Genomic DNA, 19,859 nt, shown 5'->3' with positions numbered 1-19,859 from the left:
CCAAGTGTTTTGCGTGTATAAAATTCTCAAAATTGAAAGGCATAGGTGAGACGTTGCAAATGGAAAGCCATGTGAAAAATAGCTGACATCACTTCTGCTGCTTTTTGGAATAGAAATTGTCCTCTTAACTTTTCAAAATTTACTACGTAAAACATACATACAGGCAATTAATGCAATAAAAAAATAAATCCGAGGCACAAATGAAATATTGAAAAAGTAGTAAATATGATGATGCATGATGAGAAAAGCAAAGAATAATCCAATCCAAATACTCCAAAGTTTAACCAGCAGCCAGAGTTAGATTTTTTTAAGCCCAATCATATTATTTCATTTTAACCGAAATGACCAAGTTGCCCTTGAAATTCCAAGCAGATATGTTGACGCCTTGACGAGCTGGTGTCTGCTATTCCCTCTTGTTAGATAGTAAATATAAGTATTCACAAATTTGTGCGTACCTACTTTTGCACAAAAGTAATATCCTATTTAACACTTGAGCGTGTTATGCTTGTACCAAGATTATCCAACTACGACCCCCAAGTTAAAATGATAACTAACCAAAACAAGACCTAGTTGGTTTTGTACACATTTTTTGGTGAAGCTTGAGATATCGTTGGTTATTCGAGTTCATTTTCTTGGCAAAAAATTTACTGGAAAACTCAGCTTCTGTGAAAAAACCAAGAATCCATTACTTAGTAAACTTATCAGTACATCCTCCAGCACCACTAGCCATATCACTTGGGTTCGAAAAATACCAGCAACAGGCAGAATGACAAGATCTCATGCAGCTTTGATGGTGAGATTAAAACTAATTATCTTTGGCATTGCAAAAGGATAACATAAAAACAATTATTCACATTGCAAATAAAGGAATTGGCTGCGTAAAACAATTTGCGCTTGACAATTTTGTCCACTAAAATTCCTCTACAAAACAATGGAAGATCCTGAATATGCGAATCAACTTAAATAAAACTTTGATGTGACACCACATGTTATCTTTTGGTGAGACCAACATAAAAATTTCAAACATCTACCTAAACGAAAAGTATCGTACACGAGTAAACTGAGAGCATGAGAGACGTGTCACCATCCTGCAAACACAAAATAAAGTGCATGATGTCATTCAAGAAAGTAATGCAGCTATCTGTCATTCAAGAAAGTAATGGGGGTGGTTTGTTAGACCCTAAGGTTCGAACATGCGGGACGCCGGGCGGAGACAGTGTCAAGGGCTTGTTGGCACGGGCAATTGTGGGTTTCGGAAGCAATGTGCGGTGCTGCTTAATGTGGACATTGTGTGCAACTACGTCAAGGTGCTTGGGTGATGGCAAAGCAGCCTTAGAGCGTATGTCATTCGCAAAGACAAGGACCGGCACACGGTGCTAGCCAAGGCGTGCCCCAGACAATGGGACGACTCAGACGTGCAGCATGTGTGTTGGCATAAGCTAGACGGGTGCGAGTAAAGTCTGTGACGAGGGCGTGGCATGGGCATAAAGATATGTTTAGAAATAACCTAAAGTGTAGACGAAGCTGACAAGCAAAGCGTGCAGGGCATGTGAACAGTGGACAAGTGGACACAGCATGTGCGACAATTACGTTTGGAAAGGTGTCCTAAATCATAACTTATGTTTCCTTCATTTATGCAGCCTTGACATGTGCCAGGCACGCCCTTCCCCTTGTAACTGCCATTGGCACCTCCTTTTTGTAGTAGGCAGTTGGCTAAGGCATTTTTCAGTATTGTCAGCGTTCAAACTCATGAGTCCTTTGTAAAATTTGAAGTCAGCAGCCGCAGGATCGGCTCCGAAGCAATGGCTTCCTTCAGAAATCTGAATGCACCATCACAAGTTTCGGACCATACCTAACATTTTTCTTCAGTAAACCCAAACTCACACTTCTCCATATAGCACCCACATCCCTAACTACTAGGCACATTCAAATTCTAGTACAGTTAAAAGACTTTGCCACACGGCCTAATGGCCACATTCGGATAGGCAAATCACTCGCAAACTGATGGAAAAACTAAAAGAATTAATCATTTATTGGAGGAATATTTGCGGAACTACGTGATGGCAAGTCAGAAAAATTGGGTGGATCTTTTGGACAGTGCATATTTTTGTTATAGCTTGCACAGATCCTCAGCAACTGAAATTCGAGTTGGTGTTGGGACATCAACCCTCTACCCAGTTGAAGTTGCCAAACAAAAAACAGGTGGGAAGTGCCTTGCTACCTATCGCTATGCAAGAGATAAGGAAGAGATGCTGGCAGACGTGCAAGACAGCCTAAGCAAAGCCTGTAAGCGGATGAAGAAGTTTGCTGAGAGGAACAAGCATGCTTTGGCATTTAATGAAGTAGACAACGTGCTTTTGAGATTTACTCCCAAACCTGGAAAAAGATTAGTAGCAACAAGAGTCATAGAAGACTGATTCCAAAGTACAAGGGCCCTTTTGAAGTTACAATGGTTGATGTTGTGGTGTAATGACTTGAGTTATTGGATCGACTTAAGGTATACCCAACTTTCTATGTTAGTTTTCTGAAGCGATTCTATTAAGACGTTGATGATCCATCAAGGAGCATGACCAAGCGTGCTCCTCCCGTGGTGCACAAACAGTTTGAGGAGGACGTTGAGAAGATCTTGGACAATTGGACATTAGGCATGAGCAAGAACCGGCGGACAGGATTTTTTATTTTGTTGTAAGGGAAACCTGAAAGTGCTGCTATTTGAGAAAAGGGCACGAAATGGAGGCAGTTTGAAAAAACAAATATAGGAGTATTGGAACTCTGCCTCGTTGAGGACGACGAGTTCATCTGGTGGGGGTGGTTTGTTAGCCCCTTGAACAAGCTGCTCAGTATGACATGATTGTAGCAAGGGATTTATGTGTGATGGCCCTTGACACAACCTTATGGAAGTTGTTGGCATCGTGCACGGATGAAAACCAAGCATGACCGACTATGTTGTGGGTTGACAAAGGCACCGTGGAGACAAGGCTGCCTAGCAGTGGCACATAGGTGTGCGAGTTGGCATGCCATTGGGCATCAGGGCATGCGGTAGTGGTGCCAAGGTATGGCAAAGCTGCGCCTAAGCTGGGTACCGTATAGCAAGGCAAGGCAAACAAAGGCAAGACTAAGGCATGTCAAGATATGGGCAAGGAGAGACAAGGAAAGGGTTGATATTGACAAGTCTAGCATGTGGCCAAGACACGTGGGCGTGCAGGCAGTGGCATGTGCGCATGGAATGCAGAGTGGCATGTGCAGTTGGCGTGCAGCATGACATGAGAAGACAATATCAAGAATGGCGTCAAGCAAGCCTTGGGCACCCAACTAGGCAACAGTGGACAAACATGCCTGCCATGATTGCAATTAGGCGGATACTTTTATCCCTTATCCGAGTGTGGCCATGTGACAGTCTTGTAGTTATAAATATTAGATGTGTCTAGAATGTTAACTTCCATAGGATAGGCTTTGGTGTTGGGCTGACAAGTGTCAAAGGCGGGGCAGCCCTATAAATATGTACTGGGCTGACAAGTGTCAAAGGCGGGGCAGCCCTATAAATATGTACATACAGCCTTCACAGAAGTCAGCACTGGCCTTGTTGGCTTTGTATTGTACCTAATCACCTAAGTTTCTTTGTTCTCGTGATTAATACAAAGTTGGGAGTCAGTTATCTCGTAATTGTGCCTTGTATTCAATATTACTTGCTAAAAATTATTCCGAGTCCCTAACCCAAAAGAAAACTAGTAAGGCTGAGTAGAGTGAGAACCTTGACTTTCGTGCAGTGCCGTGAATAAGAGTCACCCTTGTAATAACACACAATTTAACACAAAGATTGATGCAACGATTGCGAAAAAAAGAAGGGCAGGTCTAAAATGACAAAAAGAGGTTTTGAAAGAATTATTGGTGTTATTAAAAGAAATTGTTTACATGTATATCTGAAACATGGATCTATTGTGCACATTGCCTCACTTAAAAGCTTAAACTAATAGAATATACAAAAGCCATCCTCCCAACATATTAAAGTATAAAACCATCCTTATCTAGCTCTGAGGAAATAAACTCATATGAAGACAAATGCTCTTAAATTAGTAGCAGACCAGGGGGTCCGAAGAAAGAAAGGCCGCCATGGAAAAGAAGGAAAAGAATAGAGGAAGGGATAGAAAGTAGAAAATCCATCGTTACCTACCCTGAACTAGCGGAACTCATCATGGGATTCATAGTCTTCATCATCCTCGTTGAATATTGCACTATAGAACACATATGGGCTATCAATCATCTCTTTCAGAGTAAGCCTTCCATCTTTATCTGCATCAGCCTGGGAGAAACCATAATAGAGTTATTTAACACACTATTGCCACTCAGTTACTACATCAACCAAGAACAATCAGCAAACAAGAATGAGGTGCAATCTGAATCTATTTTGTTTCGAAATATTTCAGTTTTACATGGGATAGTAAGACTCAACCACATTAAGGTTTTTAGATTTGCTAAAGATTCAATCAGATTAAGGGTTTCAGGTTCCCTAGTATGCAAAGGTGAACAAAATTGGGAACTTTTCATGTGCAATGTCCTTCATATAACACAGCCTTTTAACTAATAAGAATTAGAGTTTCTCTTTGAAAAAAGATGCATAAAATTAGAAGAAGAAAGCAGACACCGACACCACTACTTTGTAGTGTTCATCAATAACGAGGGACCAGTACATTCCAGGAGATTCATTGGTGTATGCTGAAGTTGATAATACTGGACACACTGTACTTTCCAACTAGAACCTATGCTTTAGGAGAATTATTACATTACAGATGATACAAAATTGTTTGAATTGTTACTTCACCACCTAATCCTGGATGACTTGGAAATATCACTGTTCACAACAGCGTATTTGTGAACAGCGTAACTTTCAAGTCATCCAGAAAAACATTCTAAAGAAGATAACTTAAAACTAAGAGCAAATAGCACCTGAAGGCCTGATTAGGGGCAAATGGTTTTTGATGACAGAAAATCCTTTCTTGAGTAAACAGACTAACATCATTCAACAATAGGCTTGTCAAGTGGGTCACGCTGGGACCAACCGACACATTAAGGGCGAGCCCACCAATTCCCAAACGGGGCAGGGCAGGGCTGCTTAATGGGCCTGCTTAGGGGCCGAGCTAATTTTAAAGGGAGGCAACCAGGCACAACCCACAACCCATTAACGAAGGGGTTAGGACAAGTTTGTATTTTGAAATTTGAACTTGAAAATCACAAGTGTTTTCTGCTTTCATGAATTAAAAAAAGAGGGTTCAAAGTACAATTGATGCATGAAAAATGATCAAAAGTTTTTAAAAGAACAATCATATCCTCCACATTAATTTGAGGAGGAACCAAAAATTAACCACTTTTTTAGAATTAAAAAAAGGCACGAACCGGGCTGGTTCCGGGCTGAGCCACTGGTGGGCCAGTTAATGGGCCGGTTTCAGTCTGGGTTACCAGGCTCAAAGATCTAACCCAGCCCAGTCCCCAATTTCTGAACCAGCCTAGGCCACCTTTCACTTACTGAACCGACCCAAGACTTGCTCTTATCGGGCCAGTCCCCAGGCTGACTCGGTTCATTAGACAGGTTATTTAACAATAGTCATAATGAAAAGATTATCAAGTAACTTTAGAGATGGATTAGAAAGGACAGGCAAGCAAATATACTCTTGCATTACAGTATAAAAGGCAATTTTGTCCTCCAAATTCTAGCTATAGCTCCTAAGCAGGCAAAAAGTAAATCAAAGGCAGCAGTTTGGTTATAGCTTAAGCAATAAATATAAGGCAGACATGCAAGTGTTTGTTGGTAATAGCAAGGAGTAATGAGCCAATTCAGCATTCTATTGAAACAGGCACTTCGGTTCAGTGAAAATTACCTGCTGTATGATGTAATCCGCCTGTTGTTTGGCATAGTAACGCTCTGATGGATGAAGCTTTCCAATTATAGGTAGCAATTCAGTGTCTGACAAATATCTGCATAACATCAAATTTAATGATTTATTGATGGATTTACTCAAGACAAGTATTGAAAGAGATGTCTAGTCTCTTACCCATCCCCATCTTTATCAAGCTCAGCAAACAACTTTCTAGCTGGAGAGTCTTGTGAATCCTCAGAATGATGAGAAGTATCATGACTCTCCTCGTCATAGTTTCTTACTAAGTCAAACAGCCCGTGAAAGAACTCTTTGAAGTTAACCTTACCATCTTTGTCACTGTCTCTCTCCCTGAAATTATAAATCAAATTATTATAAACAGTGTTCACCTAGGAAAGACAGCTTCGCTACAGAAAACTATCTCTTAAGCAAGCTCATTAATAAAATAATGATTAGCAAATAGAAAATTGAAGCCCCGGGCCCTGATGGTTTCTCTTTGGCTTTCTTTCAGCATTGTTGGAGCACGGTCAAAACTGATGTGATGGATTGTATTGCTGAGTTTCAAGAAAGAGGTGAATTCGAGAAAAGGATGAGTACTTCATTCATTGTCATCTTCCCCAAAAGGGAGGGAGCTACGAATATGGACTATAGACCTATTAGCCTAGTGGGAAGCATATATAAGATCATTGCTAAGGTGCTTTCCATTAGACTTAAGAAGGTGTTGGACATGACTGTCTCTACTTCGCAGAATGTTTTTGTGGAAGGAAGACAGATTTTGGATGCAGCGTTACTGAAAACGAAATGGTGGATTCTATGAGAAAGCAACGAGTACCAGGTGTGTTATGCAAATTTGATCTTAAAAGGCCTACGAGTTTTCTATATTCCATTATGCGACAAATGGGATTTGGGGAGAAGTGGATGAAATGGATCCATTTTTGTATATCTTCGGTGAGATTTTCTGTGTTGGTAAATGGTAATCCATGTGGTTTTGTTTGGGAGTTCGAGGGGTTTGAGACAAGGGAATCCCCTATCACCGATGTCGTTAATTTTAGTTATGGAAGCTTTGAGCAGGATGGATAGAGCTGTCTTGGGGGGTTATTTGAAGGGTTTCAATGTTGTGGTTGGCGGTGTAGGGACAATCCCAGTGCCTCACTTGCTGTTTTGCAGATCATACCTTGGTGTTCTGTCATACAGTTGAGATATAGTTGGATTATTCAGGCGAAGTCTTTACTTGGTTTCAGGAGGTGCCAGGCCTCAAAATTAATTTGAGGAAGTGTGAGATTATTCTTGTTCGGGAGGTGGATGACATTGGATCGCTCGCTCAAGTTTTGAATTGTAGGGTTGGGGCCCTTCCAACTACCTATCTTGGTGTACCATAAGGTGCTTCAACCAAGGATCTTTCAGTGTGGAATCCGGTTCTTTAGAGGGTTAAGAAGAGACTAGCAGGGTGGCAGAAAAGATATTTGTCCAAAGGAGCGAAGGAAGAAAGAGCACATTGTCAAGTATCCCCACTTACTACATGTCTTTGTTTCATGCTCCAGCTTTGGTCACTAATAAGTTGCAAAAGTGTCAGAGAGATTTTTCTATAAGATGCGGCGGATTGGACAAAAAAGATTCATTTGGTGGGATGGGAAACCGTCACATCTCCTAAAAATGGGGAAGGCTTGGTATTAAAGATTTAAAGATGTTTAACAAAGCTTTATTGGGCAAATGATTGTGGAGGTTCGGTATGCCGGTATGGAGGTACAAGCTTTGTGGTGGAGGGTAATAGTTGATAAATATGGGGTCAGCGAAGTAGGAACATCATGAATGGATGGGATGTTTTGCGGGAAAATATTTTGGTCAAGGTCGGAGATGGGAGAAGAGTAAGATTTTAGGGACATAGATGATGTTGGAGTAAGATTTTGGGGACATAGATGATGTGGGGACATGGTATTGAGAGATGAATTCCAGAGTTTGTACAGAATATCTTGCCAAGTAGACTTGACAGTTCAACAAATCAGAGAACTACAAGGTGGAGATGCTTTTTGGGATTTGAGATTTAGAAGCGAATTTCATGATTGGGAAGTGGCTGAGTTTCAGAGATTACAAGTCTTACTACATAGGCAAGCCAATCCGGTTGATAACCCCGATGTTTGGCAGTGGGCTTTGGAGAAAAAATGGAGTGTTCTCTGTGAAGTCTTGTTATGAAAAGCTTTTGGCTAGGGAGGAGCATATTTTTCCAGACAACGCCGTATGGATTTCAAAGGTATCAAGGAAAGTGTGCTTCTTTACTTGGCTAGCCACTAGAGGGGTGATTTTGACAGCGGAAAATCTAAGAAAGCGGAAGGTAGTCTGCGTCAGTTGGTGCTATACGCATAAGGAGACGGGCGAGGATGTGGATCACCTTCTTCTACATTGCAGGCTATATATACCCAATGTCACATTCAGTAAAGATTTATGATACGGGAGGTTATGGTGGGATATGCTAGGGTGGTTTGGCACTTCATGAGCAATGCCAAATACTGTGAGAGAGTTGAAGTTCAGTTAAAAGAGCGTGAGAAGGAGGAGAAGGCGAAGGGCTTGGAGTATGGCTCCACTTGCGCTAATGTGGATTGTCTGGAGAGAGAGAGAGGGGGGAGAGCTTTCGAAGGTGTAGAGTCGAGTTTTTCTCCGTAGAAGAGCAGTCTCCGTTCCCTTATTTTCTTTTGGTGCACACAAAATGTCCCTTGTTGTATAGACGATTGCGTGGAGTTTGTAGAGGATCGTATTTTGTAAATTCTCTACTTTTTTAGTATACCACTTGTATACGGCCATTTTGGCCATGTTTTGTATATGGAAAATGTTAAAAGCTTTAGGTTATTATTATTGGATTCTTATTTCATAAAGCTGGACCTGTTAAAGTCATTGTTTACAATTCCTTTTTTTTTTTTTTTTTTTTTTTAGAGTTGTCCATAATCTTCCAAATGCTGGAAGCCGTGTTTTCCTTTAGCATCCCTTTTTTTTTTGGCTCAAAATGTTGAAGAATCCACTTCGATGATACATGATTAGGTTCCCAAACCACTTAAAAGATGGAAGTAATTTCTGGCATATAGATGAATTTATATGGTTCACCAAATTCTATTGCCCTTTGACTCCCTGCTTTGTAGGAAAGAAAGAAGTAAGAGAAAAGAGACAGAACAAAAAAGAGAAAGCAAGGTGAAGGAAAAATGGAATTGTATTGGATCTTTTTACTTTTGGTGTAAAGAGCAATGTATAGAGGATGCAGAAGATCTTGCAGATATATTAGGAGCCTTGTAATCTGTTGATCTTTTTGTAGTTTAATACTTCCCGATTTTTTGGAGATCTTCAGTATATTCTTAATGTTGAGGAATACAACAGTACAAGTTTTCAAAAAAGTAAAGCAAAAGCGGAACAAGCCCTTTAATATTAAAATATTAAAAATACCACGGTGCAGGAATTGGATTCTATTTAGAACATGTGAACTGTATGATAGATTTAAATATAAGGACATCTGGAGGTTATCCTGATTCAGGCACAAAATTGTTTGCTTAGGTTAGCACCTAACCATACTCACTATGCTCAAAAGTGGAATGCAGAGAAGAATTTAAAGTTCCACTTAGATTTTTTTTTTTTTGGTCTTGATAACTGTGATGTCCGAGTCAGCTTGTGCACACTTCAACTAATTCGAGGGGATACCTGTCACCTCCACCAGCAATAGGTAGCAGGTAACTTTGTCCACCAAGGCTAGGACAAGCAGGAAGAAAATCACCTAGTGTTTTTGTCTCTGGTGGGATCTGAACCTGAGACCTCATAGTCCTCAACTTACTTCATTGACCACTAGGACACCCTTGGGTGCAGTTCCACTCAGATTTGCTGAAGCGCAATGTTAATCGTTGCCGTCGCGAGACCAGAAGGTTGTGGGTTTAAGCCGTGGAAACAACCTTTTGCAAAAATGCAAGGTAAGGTAAGGCGGGGTACAATAAACCAAATGTGATTCGTCCCTTCCCTAGACCCATGCATAACGGGAGGTTAGGGCAATGGGCTGCCCTCTTTTTTTCCAGATTTGATGAATGGCTGTAAAAAGAGAGTATCCAGAGAAGTAACACAGAGCAGATTGAATAATTATCTGAGGTAACAAGATCCAATTTTTGAGACCTCCAAAAAGGACATTGGAAGTTGCTAAAAGAAGATGGAAAAATCAGGTTTTGGCAGAGATGATATCAACCCAAAGTATGATCAAGGAGCTTACACCGCCGTAGCAGGGAGGGAAATTGCATATGCTGGAAAAATCAAAGAAGTGATTGCAACGAAACATCAAACACAACAATCTTTTAAGAAATGCATTGGAGACAGACCCAAGCAGTGATGCAGTTAAAAAGGGGGATAAGTAGGAAAACTTCTTGCACGCGACAGGAAGTGTTCCGCGAGAAGGCTCGTTGTCAAAAGAGCCAGAAACTTATCTCTGAGAAGAGCTTGAGCGCCTCTTTCAGTGCTCTGAATCAGGAAGGAAGAAACTGCTGATCTCAGGGGTTTGACTAATTAGGTTGGTATAATATGACAGCTCCTGGTACCAGAAGGAATTCAGTATGGCTTTCTTCCAGCAGTTACGGAAAGCAGTGTTTTAAAAGGCCGTTTCAGGACTCGCACTAGCAAAACTCCCCGGGCTAACGTGCGAGGCTTAGTTCCTGTGAGACTTAAGCCCGAAGCGCCCGACCGTACGCCCTAAACACGCCTAACGCCCAACGCCCAAGGCTCGGCTAACAGTTCTTACACAAATTATATTTTAAATTCCTTAATTAAAATCATTAACTCTCATAATTATTTAACAAAATAATGATACTTAATAGTTTTTCATCTATAGAAATAAGAAGATTGGGTGTAACTCAAATAACAAGTCGTAGTACTGGATATTTACTATTTGAGAACGTCGTGAGGGTGAATATCACTTAATATTTCTTTTTAAAATACATAGCGGAATTGTACATTTTCACTTGTCATTGGTCTTCAGTCCTATGTATCAGAATTATCATATAATTTTATTTTTTGTTCATGAAGAAGTTACGTTTTAATTGTAATATTGATAAATTTTATTGATTATTTGCTTATAGCGAGATAAAATGAATAGTATGATAGTAATAGTGTTCTAAGAAACTGTGATTTTTTCAGTGTTTGAAAGTTAAGATGTTAGAGTTGATTTGCATTTCATAATAGCTTTTATTTCATTGTATTGTTTATACTTGTAAAATTATGTTATATACAATTAGAAGTTGTAAGTGGCGTATAATGGATTGCTTTGATTAGTTTTTTGTGAGGAGCAAAGTTGGTTCAAAAGAAGAAAAATCAAGAACAAGTATTGTTCTTTTTTTGCTTTCACCTACAGTTATGGTGCACTGAATATATATAGTTTTTTGTGAGGAGCACGCACATCTATATATATATATATATATATATATATATATATATATATATATATATATATATATAGTTTTCTTTTATATATATATAGTTTTCTTTTATTTTTTAAGTAGTTTTACCTATTTAAAAATATTTACTGTAATTATATTATTTATGAAATACTAAAAATTAAATACCCATGGGGCTTACGCCCCGTCCCTTGAGGCTTACGCCTCATCGAGGCGTATATAAAACGCCCCGCCTTATGCCCCCGCCTTTTAGAACACCAACGGAATATCATTGAGGCAAATGCCATACAGGCAACTCTTTTCCCCAGGAAATGGATCCTTCAGAAGAGCTTAAATAAAACGATTGAACTTAAAATCTTTTCTGGGAAAAAAACTTTTTCCTGGAGAGACAGATATGCTATCCCCACATACCAGCATTTTGATACCATCAGAAACAGGAAAGAGAAAACTAGGTCACTTGTGATCTATAGACTATTCCTGATACAAAAATGTTCGGATCAGTTGAAATGAACCATGCTATATCCCCTTCTTTTTATAAGGTCAAGTTTTATTAATAAAGTACCAAGAAGGTATCGAAAAGTACAAAAACCAACAGCATAAAAAACATCAGCATCTCAAGTAGTCCCTCCTAGGAAGCTCAAGAAATCCATGTACTGATCCAGGCTATCTACCCTACTGCTATTACACCAGAAATATAATTATGCACACAAGAGTTCTTAGTTCTAGAAACATGCATCCTTTTTCCTTCGAAGCAAGCCTTTATTTCTTTCCAGCCATATAATTCAAAAAATGCATATGGGAATGGTTCTTTAACTCTGATTCAGGTTTCTCGACATCCTCTGACTTTGCCAGCAATCCGTTATATCCCTAATCTTCAAAGGCATAACCCAAGAAACACCAGTTACATTTTTTTAAAAATCCCAGCATTCTCGGGGAACTTTGCAATGCAAAAACAGATGTTCCCCAGTTTCTTGGTATTCTTCACACAAGCATTTTTTGAGTCAAACAGGCCTCCTAAGTGACAATCCATCCAAAGCAGGAAGCTTCACCAGGAGCTTTAGACTTCCAGATGATCTTCCAGGGCCAATTAGATATTCCCTGATCATTAACAGTTTGTAACAATCACTAACAAAGAACATTCTATCCTTGCTGTTCACCCAAATCAATCCATCCTCCTTGTTTTGATCAATTAAAATAGGATTCAACTGTTGAGTAAGTTGAGAGAAAGCTCCCGGTTCCCAATCATTTAGGTTCCTTCTGCATTCCAGATTCCAGCCGAAGATGGAATGAAACTCAGAAACATATCCATCCTTAAGCACAGAACATCTGAATAAATCTAGATAACTGCTTCTCAAATCTGTATTCCCAATCCAAAGATCTGTCCAAAATTTAATTATGGCTCCATTACCCACCTCGTATTCCCAATCCAAAGATCTGTCCAAAATTTAATTATGGTTCCATTACCCAGCTCTAATCTAGTATACTGTAAAAACCTATGTTGCCCGGACTCCTCAGAAATGGCCAGGGTGTGTCTTGAATCATCCAAAAGTATTGCAGTTTTCGAGGATCTGACACGTGTGCGACAATACCTTTGGAGAGTCCGAGCAACATAGGTAAAAATCATCCCACATCCCACATCCCGCCAATGCCTTTCCAAGCATGCCCTGTTGCTCTTAGTTGTGAAGGGTATTGTTTCCAACTATCCTTCTTTCCATAAATAGCATTTATTAGCTTCTTTCAGATTTCATCACCACCCCCAGTATATCTCCACAGCCATTTAAATGATACATTTGTTATGTAATTTCAAATTCCTCACTCCTGAACCTCCCTCTTTCTTTTCATTTGTAACCCTTGTTTCACTTTGATATGACTTCATCGAGCATAATCCTGACTTTCAAGAAAAGATAAAAGCATAAAAGCATGCTAAAAACAAGTCGACATTGCTAAAATTCAAAGCGACATGTAAAAGCAATAAATAATTCTGATCGGCACCACGAGGGTAATGAAAGCACGGGAAATAGTAGATAATAGCATAAATTGGAGCATAAGAAATTATGAAAAATCATCTCCACAGGTCCCACAATACTTCTTCGGCCTAAGAGCAAATGCCCGAAACCAGACCTCTCACACCTCCGCACCGGGGCATCTCTCGTGTCTCTTTCATGCCCAAACCAATCTCGCTTCTCGCAACTTGTCTTCCACCGAGGCCACCCCCACCTTATCCCTTATCCTCATTCCTAATCTGTCGCTCCCGCGTGTGCCACACATCCATCTCAACATTCTCATCTCGGCTACTTTCATCTTTTCGAACGTGAGAGATCTTGCTGCCAACACTCCGCCCTATACAACATAGTCGGAATGGTATTGTTTCCAACACACCCAAGCTTAAAACTATTTTTCTTCCGGATGACTCCGGGTTCTTTACTGCCTTGGTCCTACTCGCTTAAACCCTTTAGTCTGCTACGAGTCTATCAAGACTATATCGTCGGCGAAAAGCATACACCATGGCACCTAGCATTAACAATGGTAGTCTCCTCCTAAACCGTCCTTACATTGATCACCCTAATCACCACGGTACTTCGAGAACCCCCAGTATATCTCGAAATAGACACACCCTCCTCACCCTCAGCCATTTAATGCACAAACCCGCCGCCAGTTATCCTACGAACAAAGACCCCCTAACCTCCTCAACCTTAATACCCCGCAATACCCAAAAGTTCTAAATCTCCCAACACAATGTCTTCCTAAATCTCTGCACCAATTGAACCCTCGCTGGCTAGCCCGAACAATTTCGGTCCCCTCTCTTGCTTTTCTAGTTCAAAGATACACGTTCAAAAGTCGCCGCTTTTCTTTTCATTTGTCCACTTCTCCACCTAATCACTAATGCAACTGTCTTATATGACTTCATCTAAAAGTTCCTAAATATCATTCTGATTAATTTTCGCTGCCAGCATGAAAAATCATGACGCCAGAAAAAGAGCAAATGAAAAGAAGACTTGATGATAGGTACAACACATAGCAATTAGCACATTAACAACACGTAAAATAAGACTTTTATACTGGAGAAATTAAAGTCAGAAGAATGAACCTTATTTCCTCCTTGCACAGCCAGTGGAGTAGTTTGGGATTGCTGGTATCAGCGGGATGTAGAAAACTATGAAATCACAACAAGGAAAGAAGTCATTGGATGAGATGAAATCATCAAATGAAGTTCAGAGAACTATTAAGCAAAGGAGCTAAGGGTAGTAAAAACTAAAAAAGTTTTCCTGGCCCAGCAGAAACTTACTCATTGAACTCAGTAATGTTTAGAAGCCCATCTCCATCTATATCTGATGCATTAAAATGATCTTCTTTCCACCAGCCCATATCATATCCAAAAGAACTATTATCTGTTGCAGCATAACCACATCAAAGTTTGTCAAAAAGGAAGGGAACGGATTAGATATATATAGAAAGGGAGCAGATATACACTTCAGAAACTGTGATTGCGGTAAGTTATTAAATCAATGGCCAAAATGGCTTACTATAAGTTATGAAAAAATTTTAGCAGTAGTCACTAATCAGTATGAAAGACTGATTCAAGTTTAAGTAGAAAGAGGCTGCATGAAGCAATTTTCTCGAACAGGGGCTTAAATAATATATCAGTGAGAGGCTTGGGAAGCAAAATAGGAAGCAACTAATTTGCGTGATGTTAAGTGCACCCGGAAAAAAAATGAAAGGAAGTGAACATCATGTCCATATTAGTCAAGCATATAACAAATTCAAGAGTCATTCAGAAAACACACGAAGGACACTGAATCTGAGCAAAGATGAAATAATAAACAGTAAGACCTTCAGAATATGTCAATCCTCATGAAGAATTCTCATTTTTGTGTTTCTGAAATATAAAGCCAACATAGGGACTTTGTAGCGAGGGGAGCCCAAAAGCAAGGACAATAACTGAGAATATATGAGGTAAATCTAATTCAGCCACAAAGAAGAAAACAGAGAAACGGTTAACAAACTAATTTAAAAGAAAAGCTGCAACCTCTGCATAGGAAAAAAAAATTATTTTTAACCTAGTTTTTCAAACCTTTCTCAAAGGAAATAAAGTTAAAACAGTGGAATAAAAGGCTTGAAATTTTTATTTTCTTTGTTAAATGAAGACTGAACACAAGGCACTATTTTCAGGAATCTCATTCCAACTTTGTATTTAACTCGTGTACAAAGAATGCAAATACTCAGCCTACAAAAAGATAAGCCAACTGACCAAATCTAACATGTGTCAAGCCGGCCAGCACCTATAAATACTGCTACTGGCCCATGACACATGTCAGTCCCACATGCAAACTGATCCTAATGCAGTTTTACATCCCCCAACTGCTAGGAACATTCAAAATATATTAAAATACAAGACAACAAGACTTTGCCACATGGCTATAAACAGATAGGGACCAGGGAAATTGCTTAATTGCCAGCATGTGCGCGGCATACTGACGCAAGCATTCAGATTATGGCGCCAAGCAGCCGACTGGCGCCAAACCTGTGCACCACTGATACTCCTTTGCCAATATAATCACTCACTAAGATTGAATCAGATTTTCTTGATACGACCAAACTATGTGCTGTGGTTGATCCGTTATATGTGAAGATAATGGATCAAGTGAGGGAGGGATAGTCTAGCAGTATTGGATCGACTGCATTTTAAATGAGGGAAAATTGTGGTTCCTCAAGGTGTTGGACTGTGTTGTTCTCTTCTTAAAGAGACGCATGACACTACATATGCCTGTTATCCGGGTGTTGAATGGATGTTAGCAATACTTTTCGAAAATCTTTTTGTCAACTTGATAAGACTGAGCGGAAGAGGGAAGCTGGTTTGTTACAGCCTCTACCTGGTCCGAAGCAACCGTGGGCTTCCGTTTCAATGGACATCATCAGCGGGTTTCCTAAAGTGAACAGTATGGCATCAATCATGGCGGTGGTTCACAGGTTCTCTAAATATGGTATTATTCATTGCTGCTCCTACTGCTTGTCCTTCTGAAGTAACTGCTTAATTGTTTTATAAGTATGTGGTGAAGTATTTTGATATCCCACATGATGTGGTGAAGTGATAGGGATGTGAGATGGCCGATTTTGGACTGCTTTGTTCAAAATGATGGGAACTGACTTGAAATTCTCAACAGCGAATCTTAGACAAACTGATGGTCAAGCATCAATCATCTGCTTGAGGCACTACGTAATGGCAAGGCAAAGGAATTGGGTTGATTTGTTGAATAGTGCACAGTTTTGTAAGACTTGCACAGATCTTCAGCAACGGAAATGAGTCCATTTGAGTTGGTCTTCGGAAGACAGCTTGATACACCACTAGAAGTTGCCAATTAAAAATGGGAGGCAAGTGTCTGTTGCTTACCGTTATGCGCGTGACAAGAAAGAGTTGCTGGCTGAGGCGCAAGATAGTCTAAGGAAAGCGTTGAAGAGGCTGAAGAAATATGCTGACAAAACAGACGTGCTTTGAAATTTAAATTTGGTAATAAGGTACTACTGAAGCTTATTCCACTGATTTGGAAGAAATCAGTAACAAAACCTGTCATTGTGGGTTGATTCCAAGGTATGACATCCCGTTTGAAGTAGCGCAAACAGTTAGAGTAGACCATCAAGAAGCTATTGGACTATCGCATGCTAGGCATCAGCAAGAAGAATAGGCGTACAGAATTCTTGGTGCAGTGAAAAGGGAAACCTGAATGTGATGAAACTTGGGAGAAGGGGCCATCTTTTTGGCAGTTCGGTTAGCAAATACAGGCATACTTGAATTCTGCCTCGTCGAGGGCGACGAGTTCATCTGGCGGGGCAAGTTTTTTAGCCCCTTGGCTCATCCGGTCGAACCTGGCATGGTAGTGACAAGGGATTTCCATGATGGACCTTGGCACAACTTTATGGTAGTTCTTGACATCATGTGAAGTGATTCTCTAGACATATGCTTAGACTGACATGGGTACCTTGAGGGAGGCAAGGTTGCCACGCACAGGCTTGAGTGAATTGGCGGGCACTATGGCATGTAGCCTAGGTGCCCGTTCATGGCAAAGGAAGACCATGGCATTGACATGACCATGGCAAGGCAAGACATGGCAAAGGCATGTCAAGGGCATGACAAGCTGAAGCATGGAAAGGCAAGGCAAAGGCATGCGGTTGACATAGCAAGTGGCTGTGGCATAGGCGAAGTAGTGTCAGGGACGAGCCGGGTGTGCAGCGAAGGCAGGCATGCCACGTGCAGACATGGGTGAAGGACTGAATCAGTTGCGCGCAGCTTTGGCATCAGTCGGCTGGTTGGCACCAGAATTTGAATGCTAGCATTAATGCGCCCGCGCACATGCAGGCAGGTAAGCAGTTTCCTTGGTCCCTATTCGTTTATAGCCATGTGGCAAAGTCTTATTGCCTTGAATTTGAATATATTTGAATGTTCCTAGCAGTTGGGGGATGTCAACTGCATTAGGATCAGGTTGCACGTGGGACTGACATGTGTCAAGGGCCAGTGGCACTATTTATAGGTGTTGGCAGGCTTGACACAGGTTAGATTTGGCCTGTTGGCTTATCTTTTTGTAGGTTGAGGCTTTGTGTTATTTGTACACAAGTTAAATACAAAGTTGGGAAGAAATTCATATAAATTGTGCCTTGTGTGACTTTCCTAAGTACTAAAATATTTTAAGTACTAACCAGAACATGAGAAAAGAAAGAAGGTTGAGTCATTGACAGTGACTGCCATGCAGTGTAAAAATAAACAAACATTGACCAACAAACAAAGTTTCAGATGATGCCCACAGAATGACATACCAAATTACTCTACAATGAAAAGGTACGTATCCACATATATAGATCCAAGAAAAAACCTAAAACAATTTCTAGAAAGTTTTTTTTATCAATATAAACTGCAGTAGTACCTGGTGAACATGAACTGTAGAAAGTATCAAATTTTCCAAGCTATTGCTACAAATATAATAGATCACATAAGACGCAGTGGTAGCTGTCTCTAGGAAGTAGACCTACAACTTGCTTGTGCCCTTAAATATAGGCCATCAACCAATTGAAGAAGGGTGAATTACTTACACCCATAGAACCCTTTCTTCAAACCATTTGTCCAATGATCCTCACACCACACACATCCCCAACCTTACATCCGAATTTAATATCCTATTAACCAGCTTGATTCATACCATCTACACCTTCAACTTACTGAGGACATGACCCTAGATAGGAAGTTTTGGAGGTCGGGGATTAGGATAGAAGGTTAGTAGGTAGCCGCGTGTTGTAGCACCTTTATGTGGGAGACACATGGGGCTAGTCCCCTCTTCTCCTTTTCTCCTTATTAGTAGTATTATATTACTATTTAGTACTCGCGTTGGATCTTTTACTTCGTTTTTCTATTGTTAGTTGTTGCTTCATTGGCTGTGTTTATCTTGCCACCTTGCCGCCGTTATTTTTTTACTTTCTAGCCTGTTTCAGTAACGCGTCTTTGTGTCGTGGGTCTATCGGAAACAGCCACTCTACCTCCAAGGTAGGGTAAGGTCTGCATACACTCTAACCTCCCCAGACCCCACACACTAGGTATGTTGTTGTATTCATACCCATCTACTTCACCATTTCTAAGATAAGCAGCAGTGAAGACAATCAATTGAGAGACTACTACCAATGCAAATTTAATAACCTCCTAAGATAGGAATGCAACAAGCCAATTCAGAAAAATAGAGTGGCATAAAGCAATGCAGGTTATTAAACAAAAAAGAGCTTTCTTTAAATTAAAACAAGATAGAAAGAGTGACCTGAATTGCGAACCCAACTGGGAGGCTCATATTCATGGAAAGAGACAAAACCATCATGATTCTTGTCATGAACTTCCATATCTCTTTGAGTCCTATGCAAGACCTCCTTCCTACTCTGCTCTAGATTCCACTCAGTCAACTCATGCTCACTCACAAAACCATCAGATGGATCCACATCAATCTTCGGGAACAACAATACAAGCCTATCAGTCACATTGAACTTATCTTCATCATTCAAATAATCTTCAGCATCCATAAAGTCTTCCCATTCAGGCTGTGATTCTTGAGCAGGAGCATGTTCATGTACTAATTCAGGATGATGGCTGTCAATGTATTGCTTCTCCCATTCTTTATCCTCACGTTGGCGCTCTATTTTAGCAACTAATGGGTCAAAGGGAATGCGTTCATGTGAATGTGAATGTGAAGGGTCAAAAGTGAAGTTGGAGCGTAGTTTGAGTCGGCGATGACCATGGTGGGTCCGCTTAGCTTTGTTGGAAGAAGGAGACTGGGAGATGAGGCATAGGAGGAGTACAGCAACTGTAATGTAGATAATCACTGAAGCTTTGCCCATCTCCTCATCTAATGTGTATCAACGAAGATTCAACAAGGAAGCAAAGAAAAGACTTCACACGAGATCTTAGAACCTACAATTAGTTGACAAATTGGACTCAAGAATTTGTTTGTTGAAAGAATGTGAAACTGATTGGGACTCTTCTTCTCTAACTCAATCTTTACATGTCTTTCACTTTATTTTTAGTAGCATTTATGTTTATAATACGAAAAAAGGTAGA

The 19,859-nt window shown here is 40.2% G+C and overlaps 1 protein-coding gene across 3 annotated transcripts; it reads right to left on the bottom strand.

Annotated features, from left to right (window-relative positions):
* Window positions 1–907: 907 nt before the first annotated feature.
* LOC132033006 (uncharacterized) lies at window positions 908–19,838 on the bottom strand. 3 transcript variants are annotated; one of them, XM_059422855.1, is made up of 7 exons: window positions 19,069–19,838; window positions 14,562–14,664; window positions 14,364–14,429; window positions 6,048–6,221; window positions 5,874–5,970; window positions 4,168–4,300; window positions 908–1,088 (listed from the first exon to the last, which is right to left on the bottom strand). In XM_059422855.1, exons 1-6 carry the CDS (start codon window positions 19,637–19,639, stop codon window positions 4,178–4,180), a joined length of 1,134 nt encoding a protein of 377 aa, XP_059278838.1. In that variant the 5' UTR covers window positions 19,640–19,838; the 3' UTR covers window positions 908–1,088; window positions 4,168–4,177. The 3 variants fall into 3 exon arrangements, with proteins under 3 accessions (XP_059278838.1, XP_059278846.1, XP_059278830.1); XM_059422863.1 differs by having other exon boundaries at window positions 4,172–4,300; XM_059422847.1 differs by lacking the exon at window positions 908–1,088 and having other exon boundaries at window positions 3,854–4,300.
* Between the last annotated feature and the right edge of the window lie 21 nt (window positions 19,839–19,859).

Source organism: Lycium ferocissimum, chromosome 2, assembly GCF_029784015.1.
Source record: "Lycium ferocissimum isolate CSIRO_LF1 chromosome 2, AGI_CSIRO_Lferr_CH_V1, whole genome shotgun sequence".
NCBI lineage: Eukaryota > Viridiplantae > Streptophyta > Magnoliopsida > Solanales > Solanaceae > Lycium > Lycium ferocissimum.
This window is presented reverse-complemented; position numbering and strand designations above follow the sequence as displayed.

Coding starts and splice junctions, on each gene's coding strand:
- LOC132033006 (XM_059422855.1), bottom strand. CDS start 19,639: ATGGGCAAAGCTTCAGTGATTATCTACATTACAGTTGCTGTACTCCTC. Junction 14,665..19,068: donor CAGTTGGGTTCGCAATTCAG/GTCACTCTTTCT, acceptor ATGCTGCAACAG/ATAATAGTTCTTTTGGATAT. Junction 6,222..14,363: donor CTGTGCAAGGAGGAAATAAG/GTTCATTCTTCT, acceptor TTATAATTTCAG/GGAGAGAGACAGTGACAAAG.